General features: G+C 44.9%; 1 protein-coding gene across 5 annotated transcripts in view; it reads left to right on the forward strand.

Moving 5' to 3' along the window:
• syt1a (synaptotagmin Ia) overlaps positions 1-16,387 on the forward strand; it is a 183,212-nt gene that overhangs the window by 153,223 nt on the left and 13,602 nt on the right. For all 5 annotated transcript variants that reach the window (XM_064342439.1, XM_064342442.1, XM_064342438.1 and 2 more), the window contains one exon: positions 4,198-4,315. In XM_064342439.1, coding sequence (XP_064198509.1) covers positions 4,198-4,315 — 118 coding nt within the window. The remainder of the gene's footprint in view (positions 1-4,197; positions 4,316-16,387) is intronic.

Below are 16,387 nucleotides of genomic sequence, written 5' to 3' on the forward strand. Positions count from 1 at the left end.
ACAGAGACTTCCACCTCTCTCTCCCACCCCTCTCCTAACCGCGCGGCGCTCACACACTGCCGCGTCGCGCTTCCTTTGACTCCGCCGCCGAAGCCTTTCACCCGTCCGCGCTGTGACCGCGCCCCACCATAACGCCACAAGAGCTCCCGGTGACAGCCAGCTGTGCGCCACTGGCCGCGTAGCCATCTTTTCAGTTTCAGTCGCTGTTAGAAGAGAAGCAGTGTAATGTGTGGTAATGAGCAGTGTTTCAGTCAGACCCACTATAAAATTCATTGTTTTATGAGGATCCATCTACTCGTAGGAATCAAAGCACATTGAGCAAATGTGGGCCCTTTTGTGGAGACTGCATTGCACATAAATACGAAGGCTGAGTGATTCTGCGAAAACAAATACCCACGGAAAATGATGGGTTGGGAGTGGCAAGCATTTATATTTATAGATATTGGCTTTATTTTCGGAAAACAGAATTAGTCTCGGCCCCAAGTTGCATAGACATGCTGTTAATTTTTCAAAGAACAGTTCTTCGTGCCCAATATCAAGATGGCTTTTCAGTACCGTTATTTTTCGTTTAATTAACAACTGAAAATAGCAGGATGAAAACAAAGTGTGTTATCCCAAATTCACACTTCCTCTTTCATTTTGGGAGCATGATCCTGCAGTGGGACACCACTCCCTTTTGGTGTCCTCCCAAAGGCAAATTGTTACTTTAATTAAACCACGCAGTCTCAAACCTTAACGAATTTAGTGAGGCCTGCTAATTGGTCTCCCTACCACCCAGCCATTGTTCGGCAGTTATGAATTATACTCAGTGAATACTCTGGTAGGAATTAGCTCGGTGTGTTCCAGCTACAGAGCCAGGGGGGGCTCGTTTGTTACACTGAACAGTGTCTGGATAGAAATGGATTATGATTCATTGCTATAGATTATGTTACTGTAAGTCATTGACTTATACGTAGTGAGTGAAATAGAAGTAGGGGAATTGACCTTTTTTTATATTATTTTACCAACACCGGGAATTGCTAACGTTTTTTTAGCGAACGGCGCTAGCAAAAGCCTCGCCGTGAGCGTATCCAGCACAGGGGAGCGCGTATTTAAAACCCTTGCCGCATGTCGTCCGCTTCCAATAATGACGGTCCCGCGCTCTCAATTACCGAAGAGCGCTGCGGGAAGATGAAGGGCCAGGGGCACGGAGGGGAAACGGAGAGATAAGAGGGGGCCGCCGGCTCGCAATTGGAGCTAAACGCTTACCGGATCAGCGCCGTGCCTTCCTTATTCAACATCTGCTGCAATGGGCTTGTTTTTTTTGTTTTTTTGTTTTTTTGTGTGGAGATTATAATTAACGCTCCAAACATCTGCAGATGTTCTATGATGGCAGATTAAAACGAACAGACGGCACCGGCTTCCGTCCCTTGCTCCGTAAAATTTCCTTTCCCCAGCTGACCTCGCTGTGTTTAAACGGTTCCCTATCCTATCGATATGGGACGCATCGTTAAAAAAGAATCCGCAGTCGATCGCTGCTCTGAACTCGTTGAAATGAGTTGTCAAACCTGGTTTGATCCTTTGCGTCTAGCGGTACGGTAGGAAGATGTTCCCCTTGTTTGATTTAAATCGGTGTGACGGAAATAGTCGGATGGTTGTCGAGCTTTCCCGACACTCCACGCATAATAAGCAAGCGCATAAAGCATTTTGTGATCGGCACGATGTCATATTGTGCCTCTGATAACAGGAAGCCAAAGCAGCACATTTGAACCCCCTGAAATCAGCCGCTTGTCAATATACTGACTGATTTTGATAAAAATCCAGTCTTCTTTGGGAGTCATGTGATAAACATGATTAGAATATTTCCCCTCCTGTCATTTTTAGTTTATTTATTTATTTTCTTTCCCAGGCAGCATTCTACTGGATGTGTGAAGCCTGAAATAGCTCCCCCCTTATCAAACAGATTGAAAATCAGGACGGAGACAGTCGCACACAGCAGACTCGATACCTGCTCCCTTGCTCTTCACATCCCGTGTCACCTGACTACGTAGATAAGTTAGACTGGGAAATAATCTCTTCGGGTGACAGCGAGGCGGGGGAATGGAAATGGCTTTAACCTCTGATTAACCGCCCTCTCCAGCCCGCTCGGCGCAGTTCAAGGACGACGGTCTGTCCCGTGCGTTATTTTATTCATGAATCTCTCGTCCTGCCGCAGGGGAGGTTAGCGGAGAACGCGTTTCGCGATTTTTACAGCCACGCGCTTAGCGGAACGCGGACCGGTCTAATCGACTTTCGGAGGGGTGTTTGGACATGATGCTGGGGTCCCTGCCCTGTACTCTTTGTGACAACTGGCTCGGAACTGAATCTTTAATGATGACACTGAGCCAGAGAGTCTGATTTAAATTATCTAAAGTAACTGTGAGAAGCACGTGGCCAGGAAGCTTCTTGCATGCAAACATGAAGCTGTTAAAAACACATATTTTCAATCACTAGTGTCAATGAACACAAAGATGAAAACTTGTTCCATTAAGCATGCTTTAATGTTGTGTAATATGTATTCTTAAATCGATTTTGCTCCTGCTGGCTTAAACACACATGCAGTGCTGCTTGAGAATAATCTGCGAACGTGTCCTAATAAATATACTGTACTGCCCTCCACTGTCCTAAAGATAGCATCTCCGAGAGCGCAGTATTTCCGTCTCGTCAGAATGTCCCCTGCTGAATCACCACTATTAACAGCTTCTAACCGCACCCTGGTCCCCATCCTTATACCAGCCATTCCCACCTAACCAGCCTTCAGCTGTGTATCAGTATATCAGAGAATGGCAGCCGTTGATTCAGTAATGCTGCACTTTACTGTAGGTACAGTAGCGCATACCAATGGGAAATTTAGAGTCTCCAATTAACCTACCTGCATGTCTTTGGACTGTGGGAGGAAACAGGAGTACCTGGAGGGCCCAGGTCAGATTCGAACCCAGAACCTCCTTGCTGTGAAGTGAGAGTTCTACCCGTGCCGCCCTGATTTGAACCAGCCATTATTATTATTATTATTATTATTATTATTATTATTATTATTATTTGTTGCCAGATACACGTTTCTTGACTAATTCTACGTCAATAACAATCATTTTGACCACTAGTATGACTGATATTAAGGTTTTCTTTCATTACTAAAAGAAGGAAACATACGCACAGTCAATGCTGGGTGCTCGACTGAGCGGCACACTCGAATCTTTCTCTTCATTAATTTCTTTCATGACTAATCTTTAATCGTGTGGGCCAAAACTGCGTAATCGCACACTGCAAGAACTTCATCTTGGCTACCAATCAGAACCATATGACATCACACATTCACAGCGTAGGGCTTAATCACACTTGACGTCCTTGGTCTGGTATTCACGACGGGTGGTTAATGCACAAGAAGGAGATCATTCCAGGTAAGAGAGCTGAATTTGAATGAAAACTCGGCAAATGTCCAGCCAAGAGCCAGGAAAATGTGCTTATTTTGCTGGCTATCCCGGAAATGGTAGCGTTGCTTTTCTGACTCATTCATGGAGATGAAATAAGTGCCTTGGTAATGTGCGATGGCCTTTGGTTGGACGTGACCAAAGGCAACGCTTAATCACCTGCAAATTGGAATAGATAAATGACATCTTGTTTTTTTTTTTTTTTCATTAAAAACATCAGTTACAATCTCTCAAAGAGGCTAAATGAAAGCGCGCCATTAAAAGAACAGTTCATTCGCATTCAGCTTGCCTGAACTTGAAGAGTGTGTACTAGAGAATATAGCCTTTTTATTTGGGCGTAATATGAATAAGATATCACAGTTTGGCTTACTCATGATATATGCCAAACCAAAAATGACTTTTACTGTGGGGTGCATGAGTAGTTTGTTCAATCCTGTCAATGCTCTTTTTTGTAATCATACTGCCCGCTCACCACATTAGCATTTATAAATATTAATAAATGTTAAAATGATACAAAATAATCTTCCAAAATGGATGTGCCTGTGAATAAAAGTAGTAGTGAGTGCCATCAATGGCGTCCTCACCCTGTGGATGAGAGTGGCTGTGTAAGGTGTTGGCGCTCAGGGGCGCGATCTTCTTGGGGACGGGAGCATCAAATATGGCATCTTTTCCACCACCAGTGCGGTCGATCTTGTCCTGTCATTCAAGCTGTAACTCCTCCCCCTCCTTCCTGCTTTTCCTTTTTTTACAGCAAGAGAAGCTCGGAGACATCTGCTTCTCCCTGCGCTACGTGCCAACCGCCGGCAAACTGACCGTGGTCATTCTGGAGGCCAAGAACCTGAAGAAGATGGACGTGGGCGGCCTATCGGGTGAGTGAGATTAGCAAGGGCCTCTGCGATCCAGCCAATCAGAGAGAGGGATGTGAAAACGGGCGGTTCTATTATCCAATCGCGAATGGCAGCCCAAGATAAGACCCTCGCATTTCAGGAGTCCTGATTCGCTGGGGCCTCGTTTTTGAAAGAGAAACGGCAGTTGGCGAAACTGAAGTCGAAAATATAATTATACGGTTGTGTTGGCAGGGACCTTGCCTGTAATGGTTCACCAGTCAGATTTGACGTAATCAGCTGATGCTCAATTTGGTGTCTGGGCTAGGGAAAGTGGTGGAGAATAGGCACTTAGAGACAGAGAGAATGGAAATTGGTGCCTGTCAAAAGAATTCCTGAAGCACTGTGGACTTAAAAAAAAAAAAAAGATTTCAGTTTACTGCTTCAGAAGTTCAGTTTACTTTTTCTGACAGTTACTTTGGCCTTGTGAACTGACACTCTCAAGTCGAAAGTTTCGGAAACTTGAAGTAAAATGGCATACTGTTGTTTAGCATACTGATTGGTCTAAATAGTGTAATAATTGTTCCAAACAGGCAGCCAACTGTAATTATAATCGTGTAATTGTGTTATCGTGCTGACGTGATCAACCGAAGCCGTTTTAAACCCAGCCGCCCCAAGGGATCCCGGTGTAGGTGGTGAAACACTCCTCTAACACGATTCGATCCTTCTGTCGTGTGTGGGAGTGTGAAGAGACGTGTGGGAGAGGTGATCGCGCGCATCTGCTCGGCACAAGGGGAAGGTTCCTCGCACAGTCCCGGCCCCAGAGCGGGCTTCTCAGTGACCTCACAGCAGGTCGCAGTCCGCCATTGGCTGGCTCGTTGGTGTTTCTGAGCCCTCAGCATTGACTGCCAAAGCGGCTGCTTCCTGTGAGGCAAGTCCCACCCCTCAAAGAGTATGATCCAATCACCGCAAACCCCGCCCACATGGGTTATATTTTCTTAAACAAAGTTTGAACCAAAAACAACCCATTTCTGATTCTTGTCTTTTGGTCAATTATGTAATCTTAGTGAGGCTAAGCTTGGCTACTTACCTCCAAGTGGCGAGGCCTAGCAGAAGGGTTTTACAGCGTTGCAGGAAACAAAAGACGTTTGAATGCAGGCGGGGTTTGCTGTGATTGGATCATACTCTTTAAGGGGCGGGACTTGCCTCACAGGAAGCAGCTGCCTGGAAGTCAAGGCTAAGGGCTCAAAACCAGAACGAGCCCTTAACTTCACCACATAACCTTGAACCTCAGTGCAGTGCAACTTTAAAAAAATCACGTTGAGGGCCTGCAGCACAAGAGCAAATTAGCCACTTAATCAGAGTGAGGATTTAAAAAAATTAATAAATAAAAAAAACACACATTCAGGAAGCAGAGCCGAAAGCGGCGGTCTCCGGCTCCAGCTGCACCGGCTCTGGAAACGTAGCCGCCGCCCCGCGGTTAGCACGATTAGCACGATAGCGCACACCTGCTCTATTGTCCCCCCGCGCTCGTCGGCCCGCGGCGCTCACGAAAGGCCAGACACACCTGCCGCGCAGCGAGCGCACCGAGCGCCGCCCGAGGGCCGCCCGTCAGCGGTCGGGACGGGCGCGAGATTCGGCGATTAGCGCGGCGCCCCTTCTCTTCGTCTGCGCCTCCGTCCCGGGCCCGCCGAAGATTGTCAGCGCTGATCGGCGTCCGTCCGTCCGTCGCGCCGGCGAGCGCGTCCAGGGCGGCGGCGGCTCAGTGCTCACGGCCGGCTTCATTATGGGATGATGGGCACTGATACACTGTGGCTTTCTCCAGCGAGTACAGTCACACACACACACACACACACACACACACAGTCACACACACACACACACACACACACACACAAAATGATTTACTCGGCCGTGTGTGTGTGTGTGTGTGTGTGTGTGTGTGTGTGCCTGCAATGCATGTGCATACACTGTTTAGTGTGTGAGTCTACATGTATGCAGTTTTTCAATATTGAGATAATGCAGTACTTCCAGCACCTTATTCCAGCCCACATCTACGTTTAATGCATGTATATATTTCAAACATATGGCCCTGTGCTGCATTGTTGCTGCTTGAATGCTCATAGGCTGTATTATGCTGTTTCAATATTTGTGTTTTTGTATTTTGTCATGGTGTAAGTTGCTCTGGATACAGGCAATTGCATAACAGCAGAGGCAAGAACTACAACTTATAATAATAATAATCATGATCGTTATCATTATCATCATAATCATCATCATCATAGTCATCATCATCATCATCACCATCATCTGCTGCGGTTATTCGAGAGCATATTTTCAAATCCGTCGCAGTCTATATGCTACGATATTTGCACATAGGTCAATGTGGCATAAATTTATGGAATGACGATGTAAAATGATTTACATAGCGATAGGCAGCAAAAACAGGATTTTAATTCAGTTTGAATGTGGACGTCATGTTATGTCTGTAATCTACATATTAATAGCACATTGCAGCTGTGGCAGTTATTGTACGTGCAGTCATTTCCATTATAATGCGCTTTTCAGACTAATCGCAGCATTGTGATGTTCTAGGGGACTGCTTCCGCCTCACCACTGTCATTTCTCATTGGACGAAATCCCAAGCCTCTGTGCTGGCTTATTGATTGAAATGTGCAGGTTGACCGGTCCCTCAGTATAGATTATCCGGGGGGGGGGGGGAAATGTGAAGGAGAAATATCACGACGCGAATATTAAACTGGGAGAAAGTGACTATGTGGTGAGAAAACAGCACGTACAAACCGAACGGCCATTTTGTAGGTGATGCTGTGCTACAGGAAGTTGACGATGAGCGGGGTAAACCAAAGCTCCTCTACCCGTCAGCAGTGCGCTCCTCTCCGTTCAGTGTCTCCTCACTGATGCGGTGTTTTTACTGAAATGGCAGGGGTGATCTCTAACTCATCCTCCAGCCCCTGCGTCCCGCGACCTGTCTCTTTTCAGGGTCAGCCGATTTCAGGGTCTCTGCGATCGACAAGCTTACACTGCGTGCGGATATTCAATTTGTTGTGTTGCTATAGATTCGGTCACCATTTTATAATCCATAACTACCATCAGTTTCAGTTAAACATGCCTGTAGAGTCGTTTCTACATAGTGATGTTTATTTGACACATTTCATAATGTTGGAAACTGATGTGTAAAAATTACACAGAAACAAATAAAACCGTAAAAACGGTTGTGAAAATACAGAATAAATACAGAAATAAATGAATGTATGAAATAAAGGAACGCAAAGATAAATACACTGGCTCAAATGCTGAAACTGTACTCATGTCAAATCTGTTTATTTATACATGTAGGTATTTATTTATTTTTTGTCATTTGGTTTAATCCTCCAGACCAGGACATAGGCTCAGTTAATTTAAGAGACAGGGGTAGAGAAAATGAGGGAAGTGAAGTTCGGAGACGAGAGACAGGCGAACTCAACAAGACAGCGGAGCCCCTCTGGGGAAGTATTGACTCGGGGGAGCCTGGATTAGAGGGACATCATCCCCCCTCTGCTTCTAAAGTCCGGGCTCTCAGGCCGAGACTACCATGGGCCATTGTGGTAAAAAAAATAAAAATGAAAAACACAAGGTTCCAGTTTCCTACACAGAACTTATCGTTCGGCGCTACTGTATTGCGAACGGTAAATTTATTGTTGTGCTGTATTATATTTTTTTAATTTTTATTTTTTTTCCATTTCGAAGCTTGTTGCCAAGGAACAGGGGGTGCTGGAAGGCTCCCTCCCTTTCTAGTGTATGAATTCCTTGTTGCGGAGTTTTTGTTGCTATATGTATATGTCCTCTTAGGCAGTATGTATATCACACTGCCGTTAGACCCAAAGCTCAAAATGTATGTTTACCAAACAAAGCAAATTCATACCAAAGCCCTAATGTAAGAATAAAACACGTTGTTGTGGTTGCTTTAGCTTTTTTTGTCTTTTTGTCATCTCATCAAGGACTTCAAATACACTGTAAAACTATAGCATCAGTGTTTTGGCACGAGAAGAAGCTTTGATGTGCCTACAGAAGACTGAGAGATGGGAAAAAATAAAATAAGAAGGAGCATGTAAAACAACGATAATTGCCGCTATTGTGAGTCTGAATTTAGGAAGCAGGACAAAGAGTTGAATGAACAGAATTTGCCTCATTTTATCTTGATTGGCTATTATGAAGTTCTCTGCATTCAGAAGCTAATTAGTCAGCTGCCTGTTAGCTGCTAATATTTAAATGAAGTTGTGTCATTATGTGTGAGAACCAAGAGTCACTTTGAAGAGACTAACACAGCACGACGTGGTTTCGTACTGCTTGTAAGAACTCGAGGATGGCACGATACACATCTCCCATTTTGAAGTAAAATTAGGGAAAACTTTTTTTCCCTAAAAAAATATGCATTTATTACACATTTGGTATGGTCATAGGTACTACACATGCTACCAGAGAATTTTTTTGGTTGATTCAAAATCATTAACAAACCCATCTCCTAACCTTTCTTCAAGCTGCTGAACACAACCGTAAACTTGCCTCAACCCTCAGACTTACCGTTTTCCTAACCCTAACCCTAACCCTAGCTGAACACTAGTTTGAGCCCTAAACCCTAATTGAAGCCATCGGTACCTTTGAAAACGTCAGAAAACCAATTTAAAATTGGTGGAAAAAAAGTAAATATCATGAATACAATAATACAAATGCCAAATAATATGTTTGAGGTCATTTAAAAAACAAAACTAAAAAAAAACTAAACATAACTAAAGAGCAAATGGCAAAGTTAAACATAATCTGGCTCAGAAAATACAGAAGAAAACGTACCACTGTTTCCTCTAGGACAAAAGCCTATTTGTGCCCCCCCCCCCACCCCCAGGCAGGAAAGCTAGTTATAAATGTGCAGTTATAGTATATTTCATAGCCGTTGTGTTTCCCTGTGGTGGGGTACAGCTTTTCATCTTTCTTACAGAAGCCTTGTTTTCAGCGGGGAATCATTTGTGGCCAAACAGCATGTGCAGTGGTGAAAAATTATACGATGAGGCTTGCAGTGCGATGTCTGTAATAGCGAACGGAGATAGATGCCTCTCCACGAAAACATTTCTCCACCCATTTTCTCCCGAAGCGTTTCTACCGTCCTGCGTTTTCCCGCTAAAGCTTCCTGCTCGCATCGGGTGGGCGTGTTACCCTCTTCTCAGTAAGATTCTAGTGCTTTCGACGGCACGGAAGTGCATGTGGCAATCTGTGGAGGAACTTCACCGAGGTTTTAGCCTTTTCCACCGAAAACAACCCAACAATCAACCGGAGACAGCGATCGGTTTTAGCGCCCAAGGGTGTCATTTGGGCCGGCACCTCGATACTCCCTGCCTGGGGTGGAATGAAAAATTTCAGTTTTATTGTAGGCCAGTAGAAAAAAAAAGATAGAGAATTGTGGTGCGAATTTTAAGTAATTTGGTCGTTCTCAAGAGCAAAATGAGAACCACTTATGTAAGGTGAAACTACCTTTGGCACAGAACTCAAAATTTAGTAATTTTATATAGTACTTCATTATTTCTGCATTACACTAAGTTAGCATGACTTTAATCGGATCCAATCAATGATGACGTGCTTTCTCACCATCTTTCCTACTGCAGTCATTTGACTCACCATACTTAAGAACTTAAGAAGTACCCCTTTATGTGTAACTGGCCTAAACTCTATGGACCAAATTCATGTTTTTATTTTTCACTGCCTCACAGTGACATTATTTTCTATATTCCTCTCTGAATGAGATACAGAACAGCCTACAGAACAAAGTTTTAGGCCTCAGAGACCAACGGCCCACATTCGTAGCTAGCCTTTGAAGCTAGCCTTTTTTCCTTGTTGGATTGAATTAATTATTTGTTTTGTTTTGTATTTTGATGAAAGGGATTGAAAAAGATGTGCCTCCTCAGACATCTTACAATGAAACAAACGGTAGTACTAAATGAAATGGAAATAAATGTAGCTCCCTACAGTAAATAATAGAGGTGTGAATGAACGTATCAGAGTTTGGGAGCTTTGAAATATCTCCCGCCCCAGCTGGGTTTATCGCAGGTTAATGCGCTGCGGTCGAATGGCTGAACCGGATTTACTGAGCGCCTTCCACCTCAGATCCAAGAGAACCCTTTACACTCACTTGCACACCTCAAAAAAAAGGGGGTTTATAAGTATGAATTACTGACACGCAGGGAGGCTCACCTCAATTTATTTCACACTGATGGTCAAGTTGAGCTTTGTCCCTCGGTGATAAGTTAGGAGTTAAATGAACTGTTGTCGCTACCATGATGGGTTGATGGAGTTTCAGTTATCCTCAGTATGAACTTAGTCCCTTTCCTCTTCCTCAGCACACTGTTGTGTTTGTTTTGTCTGGAAAAAGAATGTCTGCTAAGAGGCAGTAAAGTACAATAAAGTTTTGGCTTTCATTTTGAATGATTGAGGGACCTTTTGGACCATTTGGAAAACCGAAGACCTTAAGAAAAGCATAGCTGTAAAAAGGCTTACGTTTTAGTTGACATTAGTGATATTAACAATACCTGAACAAACCACGCTGAAAGATAGCTAGTAATCAAACCATGCATGTGTCTTTTCACAATAAACACACTGACACACTCACAGACATTTCCGAAACAACAAATAAACTCTTTCTTCAACTGACCAATAATAACATTTGAAGCAGAGCATCTCAGTTTTATTTGCTAAACCCTTTGAAACATACATGTTTTTAAGCAAAGAGCACGGCTGTGTTTTTCCAGAATCAGTTTATTATTGTCTCTCACATTTGTCTCTCAGTCGAATGGCGTATGATGAAGTAAAATACAGATCTCAGCTGAACACCAGCTGGAACAGTGATTACAAAATAACACCACTTTAAAGCAATAAAATAACTGTTTAGAGAAGCGGATCATCCTAATCCACGAGAAAATCATGGTAATTTTTATATTCTTTTCAGACGTTATTTTGCTTCCCTTTCCACAGTGGGAGAGAAAGCCATTTTGGAAATTAATCTGTAATGCGTTTGCCTCAGCATCACCCAGGTACCAATGATGGGAAGTAAATGAGGAAAGAAAAACTTGCAAATGCAATGCTAGCTTTCCAAAGACGAAGCACGTAACATCGGAAGAGGGCGAAACATCATGCGAGTCTCTGTAAAGTTTACACTCAGCGACGTGGTCTGTCTCCTGCCCATCTTAAACCGCATGTGGCATTGTTTGGAGAAATAGGACGCGGTGATTAATGCAAGGGGGCAGGTTTTTTTTTGCCTGCGCAGTGCCGTAGATTGCTTAGAGAGCTCGGGCAGGTGAGGTAATGAGCTCCTTTATGGCAGACTAATGGACCCCTCCACGGCAGTTGTCATAGGGACCTGGGCGTCCATTATTAATGAACCAGCACCGTCTCTCGACGCTCAGACACTGCATCACACTATCAGGCTTTCAGTTGGTCGGGGCTATTTGTTTTACTTTTCCTCTCGTAGCTCCCGTCTGTTTGTGGGCAGCTGCTATTGTATTCGGCAGGTTTCCGATGTTAAGGAGCCGACGCTGTCTCTCCTCGCTCGGTCAGCGTCCGGCTTTTTGAGCTGTTTGTATTTATTCCGTGCGTGAAGCCCGTCTCCGCTGAGACAGCTCGTAGCCAGCGCCCTGCAGGCGTGTCCCGGCGTCTGCAGCACTTCTAGGCGTGAGAGAGGCGATGCTTTCTCGCTCATTTCATTTCGCGAAGCCCTTCTTCCACGTGTAATTATTAAAGATTTGATGTTCGAACATTCGGGGGGGGGGACGTGGCCTTTGAAGCAGGACCGGAAAGCTAGAGGAGGACCGCGGGAGACAAACGATAAAATTTCACGTCGAGACAAACTAACGGCGTGATTTTTTCTACATCCTTCGATGTAAAAACACGAAAACGGGATGCACCTGATTGCTTCAAGGCCTTTATTGTCTCAGCGGGCCTTTGATGTAAAAGTTCAGCGTGATGATAAAAAAAATATAAAAACACAGCTGAACACACAAGCGAACAAGACGCTGATTTACACGGTTTTTAATGTGACATTTTGTCCACGGGAGGCTCGGTCGCGTCTCGTTCTCGCGCCGAAGGAAACGGCCTGACATTAGAGCGCGATGTATTTTCCTTCTCCGCGCTTCACGCGTACGGCGTGGACTCCGCTGTGCCCGATCAATAAGAAATCCCTCCGCGGAGTCGACCCCGTCTTCTTCCCATCTACAGTACGTGATTTGGGGAAACCGCACTGCCGGCGTGTGGCTGAAATGGCTTTTCGGTGGCTGTAAATAATCCGTTCGTTCGCGCCTTCGCCGTTAACAACGCACTGTGTGTGCAATGGCGGGAAATGCTAACGAAAGTTAGCAGTGTTTTGTCTTTTTTCTCTGTTTTGTTTTATTAAAAAAAAATATTGTTATGATTAGATGATTTCTTTTCACAAATCACTCCCCGGCATCTCCAGGGTGTGCAGTCTGGGGGGATCTCCGGGCGCGGTGTAAAATCTGTGGCCCAGCGTGTGAGCAGCCACCCACTCTCACGAGCTGCGGTCCAAATCGCGTCTCATTAAAAGCGTCGTGTCGGACTTATTTGCAGTAAATGTTTTATATTTGCTCCTCTCGTGCAGCTGGATATTTACTGTAAGTTTGGAGTCAGAAGGACAGAAAGGTTGTGCGGCAATACCCAGACATGAAAACGAGCTTGGGGGAGGGTCTGGCTCAACGCTGCATCATGGTACCAGTATGTTTACGAGAATAACATTGCAAGGACGAGAGAAGGCATCCTCAATCAAATCCAGAAAGGGCCAGGGTGTGGGTGCAGGCTTTTGTTCCAACCAAGCAGTAGCACGCCTGATTCCACTAATCAAGGTGCTTAGCAGAAACTCTGGTGTGTGATTAATAGATTCGGGTGTGTGCCTGGTTGGTTGGAAAGAAGCCTGAACCCTCACCAGGCCTTTCTGGATGAGACTGAGTACCCCTGGACCGGAGCCTGAAAGCTGTTCATACACTACATGGCCAAAAGTATGTGGACACCTGACATCCAGCATCCAAAATTATGGGCATTAATATGGAGTTGGTCCACCCTTCGATGCTAGAACAACCTCCACTCTACTAAGAAGACTTTATGCTCAACGTTGGAGCACTGCTGCTGGGATTTGCTTCCAGAATCATCTATGATGTTACTGTTTGCTGTTTGTATGCTATCGATAAGATGAGCCTTTCACTGGAACTAAGGGGCCTGGCCCTAACCATGGTAAAACAGCCCCAGGCCAAGGGGTGTCCTGATACTTTCGGTCATACAGTGTATGTTGAGTTAGGAGATGAGCACCCAGAGCTGGCCTGAACTGGGAGCCATTTCCTGAAACTTGGGGGCCGTTAAGACTGCGGTCCTCTCATAGGGCAGATCACACAAACCGATTCTCCCATTCGCCCCCGCCAGCCCTAAACGACCGCCATTACCCCCCCCACCCCAACCCGTTTCCATCATCATCCTTCCCCTGGCGGCTGATTTGTTATGTCCCTGGAAGGACTTCATCGATCCGCAGCCTCCACTTTTGGCGAGCGTTACCACCCCCCCTCTCCCATTCCGCCCCCCCCCCCCCCCGTCAGAAACGACGCGGCCATAAGTGTCTCTTTACCACTTTCGTCTTCGGCAAGCGTTAAGACTTCCTTGGGAATCATTGGGTTATTGGAGCAAGGCTATGAGATATAGCGATTTCGCTTGTCTTAGTGATGGCGCGAGGCGACTTGGGCAGGAAGTGACAGCCAATGGAACAAAACCAAAGAGACGGTGGACAAAGGCCACAACTTGATACTTTTGAAATCCACCTAAGGCCATTTCTCCTTGAAATGACCTCCAGCTCATCTTACATTTATTTACTTAACATGTAAATATTTAACAGGTTATGTTTCTTTGGCTCCCCCCCTTTTTTCAGTTTTTTCCTCATGATCTCATGTCGAATCTGTAGGCCCACCCGTCCGCTGAAGCCCCTTCTGTCAGTTTGTAAGAGTGCAGATCGCTCCTCCCGTCTTCTAAAACTCCTGCAGTAATTCTGGCGTCGTCGTGTTTTTGCAGTCCGTCCCACTGCACGTTTATTGAACGCACTGCACTGCTGGCATATCTGCAGCTAGCAGATTGCACCTGACCCCGAAGGACCTTTGAGCTTAAATTCCCTATGTGACCATAAAATGTTCTGGCAGAACCATATTTACGTCCTTTATAATAACCGAGGCCGAACGCGAGATAAGGAGTAGCACCAGTAATAACCGGAGGTGTATTTCATAATGCAATATTGGTTTCGCAATGTCCAGATGTGATTGAGTCAATGATAATATTTGATATATCATACCAGAGTACTGCTAGTGGACTCTAATGAAAAAAAGATGCACAAATACCATGATGGAGCTGTATCCATTTAATTTTAAAAAAGTTGCCCTTTGCCAAAAAAGACAGCCAACACCGCTTCACTTTTTTGTGCACCCCGATGCTTCTCCATAACACTGTAAATTCAACACCAACACCTTTGGCGGGGGCGATGTATGCTTTAGGGAGAGGTGTGATGTCTCCTTATCTGGCTTCTGACTGGTGCAGAGTTAGCCATCCGAAGGTCACATCCAAGTCACAAGAAGAAAAAAAAATAAAATAAAATAAATAAAAATAGGCCCGGGTGCTGGAGGTGTTTAATGGGCTGAATGTCTGGACTTGTGGACTCAGGACTCAAATGCGAGTTCCCGGCAAGTCCATGAGGGCTTTGGGGCTGTGCTGTTGTCAGAACAGCGTTTTTACAAGTGCTCTTGTCTGGCCTTTTTCCTCTCTATCGGCCCTCTTAGTAAGTCAATATGTCCGCAAAACTTGGACTGAGGGAATTACCCAAAATTCAGTGCAGGGCAGCCGCGCCCCCATCAACAAGTAGGATTTTTAAAAAATATTTTAGTTTTTTAAATAAAAGAAATAAATGAGTAGTTTAATGTATTTTACCAAAACAAACATTTTAAATAAATAAAAACAGACGCAGCCTTAACCCTGTTTTATTTATTTTAGTAATGCAGTTTGAGCATGCTGTGTTTCCAGCAGCATTCTGAAGTTTTATTAAACACTCCATGATTTCTGCCCCTTTTAGTTTTCCGTGATTTTTAACAACTTCGCCGTGACTGCTCCGTGACATGAGCCAATTTTTATCCCTGACAAACTGCCAGCCTGATTAATAACTGCTGTAATTTTGAGACGCACTGCATGGACTCACGATATAAAAACATATTCCCCTTCTTCTCATTCACCCCCCCCCCCCCTACTCTCATGCCATTTTCTTTGGGGGGGGGGCACCCCCTGGCTATTTCCAGTTCCCACTTGCCTGGTTCGGGTGGTGGATGACTCGCCTCTTCCTCTCTGGTTATTTAAATTTAAGTAAGGCTGCATCGCAATCTCTCAGCAACATGCCAGCTTTTAGGGTGATATCAGAAGTGTTGTCCCATTTAACCTTTTACGTACCCCCTCAAGCCCTTGTCCAGTAATGGACTCACCTGTCCCTGGAAGTATGCCATTAAAGTCTGCGTGTACAGAGGGCTATGTTTGGGATTGGTACCATGGAGTGGTACCGTGTGAAAATTCAAATTAGGTGGGTCGATTTAGGGCAGGAGAGCTCTACTCCTGACCCTGGAGGGCTTTAATACACCACATTTTCCCTCACGGATTGGTCCCTTGTGAAAATTCTAACTTCGATCCGTCCCATCCAGATCAGCAGAGCCCTACTCCTGACCCTGGAGGGCTTTATTACAGAACATTTTTCCCTTTAAAGTGCCAAAAAACCCACTAATGTGCTCAGAACTATGAAGAGAAGCAAGGTCGGTTCTGTCAGGAGTACTAGTGGAATCACGAGTGGTTTGCAGACGCTGCAGACCTCCAAGGACCAGGGTTGAATTTGGCAGATTTAGACATTTTCGAGGGCTTCAGAGTATCTAAGCAATTTGTGCTGTTTTTTTTTTGTTCCCTAAGCTCTTCGCATTTGAAATGAGGGGAAGCACGGTCAACGTCAGATGCTAACCGTTACCTGACACGCCCTTGTATTTCAGTTTCATTCATCGTAGCAACACT

The sequence above is a fragment of the Anguilla rostrata genome, chromosome 7 (genome assembly GCF_018555375.3).
Source record: "Anguilla rostrata isolate EN2019 chromosome 7, ASM1855537v3, whole genome shotgun sequence".
In the NCBI taxonomy this organism is placed as follows: domain Eukaryota; kingdom Metazoa; phylum Chordata; class Actinopteri; order Anguilliformes; family Anguillidae; genus Anguilla; species Anguilla rostrata.